The sequence below is a fragment of the Haliaeetus leucocephalus genome, unplaced genomic scaffold (genome assembly GCF_000737465.1).
Source record: "Haliaeetus leucocephalus isolate CR32 unplaced genomic scaffold, Haliaeetus_leucocephalus-4.0 Scaffold337, whole genome shotgun sequence".
NCBI lineage: Eukaryota > Metazoa > Chordata > Aves > Accipitriformes > Accipitridae > Haliaeetus > Haliaeetus leucocephalus.
In genome coordinates this window covers 1-1,470 of record NW_010972773.1, presented here as the reverse complement: position 1 = coordinate 1,470, position 1,470 = coordinate 1, and the positions used below count along the sequence as shown (strand labels likewise).

The following is a 1,470-nucleotide window of genomic DNA, read 5'->3' as shown; positions in this document are numbered from 1 at the left end:
CGAGATCTCGCGAGATCTCAGCAGCAGGCGAGCCCCGCCCTTCTGCGAGATCTCACGAGGCTTCAGCGGGAGCTCCCTTGAGCCGCGCGCAAGGGGCGGGGGGAAGGCTGGTCACATGACTCCCCTGGACACCCGGGTCCTCTTTTAATTATTAATTAATTTGCCTTTTTTTCTCTCTTTTTTTTTTTATTCTAACAAATACAAAAGTGGGGGCGGGGCCGCGGCCTCCGGACACGCCTACAAAACCGGGGGCAGCCAATGGGAAGCGGCCCCACCCCCCATCAATCAACCTGAAGACACGTGGGGGAGGGGGTAAAAAAAAAAAAATCCAGTGGGAACCAATCAGCAAAAGCTCCGCTCCTTCTCCAGTCCGAGGGCGGGCCTGGCTTCCCCAATCACCTCCTCTCTTAGCGGCATCCAGTGGGAAAGAAAGTCCTGCCCCCTCCGTCTCGGCGGCAACCAATGGGAAGGAGCAAGGAGCAGTTTCCCGCGGTGGGCGTGGCCTGGCGGCAGTCCCGCCCCTGCGTGGGCGTGGCCTGGCTGACACCTCGCTGTGGGTGTGGGCTTGCGTGGCCACACCCCCTCAGAGCAGCCGCTCTTCCCTGCACTGGCTGCAGGCGGAGCTCTGCCTGCGTTGGGGGGTGTAGTCTCCCTGTAAGCCACGCCTTCTCCCGTGGGCGTGCCCCCCACCTGGCCACACCCCCTCAGCTCAGCATCCATGGGTACAAAGCAGGCGGGGCTCCGCCTGCGGGGGGGCGTGGCCCGCCGCAAGCCACACCCCCACTGGGCAGCTCCACTCAAACCCAACCCCATGGGCGTGACCCCACCTTAGCCACACCCCCTCCCTACACCAGCTCGCCCCTGCAGTGAATGCAGATCCAAGGGGGGGTGGGGATGACAAGGGGGTGTGGCCTGCCGCTGGCCCCACCCCCTTGTGGGCGTGGCCCGCCGCCGGCCCCGCCCCCCCTCTTCAGAGCAGCAGCTTCCCATTGCGATGGATCTTGAGGATCCGGCCCAGGCGCTGCTTGGCTGTAGCCAGCCCCTTTTTGGGGCGTTTTCCTGCAAAAACGGGAGGGACGCATTAAACCCCCCATCCCCTAACACAGAGGGGAGGGTCCCCCAAATCTCTCCCCACTCCTCAAACTTACCCTGGGCAGCAGCGGATGAAGCGGGAGGGGGCCGGCGTTGGGTGAGGAAGACTCCGGGTGCCATCGGGGTGGGGGCTCGTCCCGGTTGGGCCACCCCAAAAACAGTCGCCCCCCCGGGACGAGCCGTATATTCGTGATCAGCCAAACTGGGAGGGTAAGGGGGATCCGGTGGTGGTGGGGCGTCTGTTTCCGGTTCCCCCCCCCCAAGCTCAATTTCGGGGTCCCCTTCAGGTTCCCCTTCAGGTTCTGGCTCTGGTTCGGGGGGGTCATCTTCTTCTTCTTCTTCTTCTTCCTCCTCTTCAGGGGAGGGGGGCGAGGGGGG

At 63.9% G+C, this 1,470-nt stretch overlaps 1 protein-coding gene across 1 annotated transcript in view; it reads right to left on the bottom strand.

Moving 5' to 3' along the window:
* The window catches only part of HUWE1 (HECT, UBA and WWE domain containing 1, E3 ubiquitin protein ligase), a 47,620-nt gene extending 46,807 nt beyond the window's left edge, over positions 1-813 (bottom strand). The window contains exon 1 of the mRNA XM_010571512.1: positions 691-813. Coding sequence (XP_010569814.1) covers positions 691-813 — 123 coding nt within the window. The remainder of the gene's footprint in view (positions 1-690) is intronic.
* Positions 814-1,470: the final 657 nt, after the last annotated feature.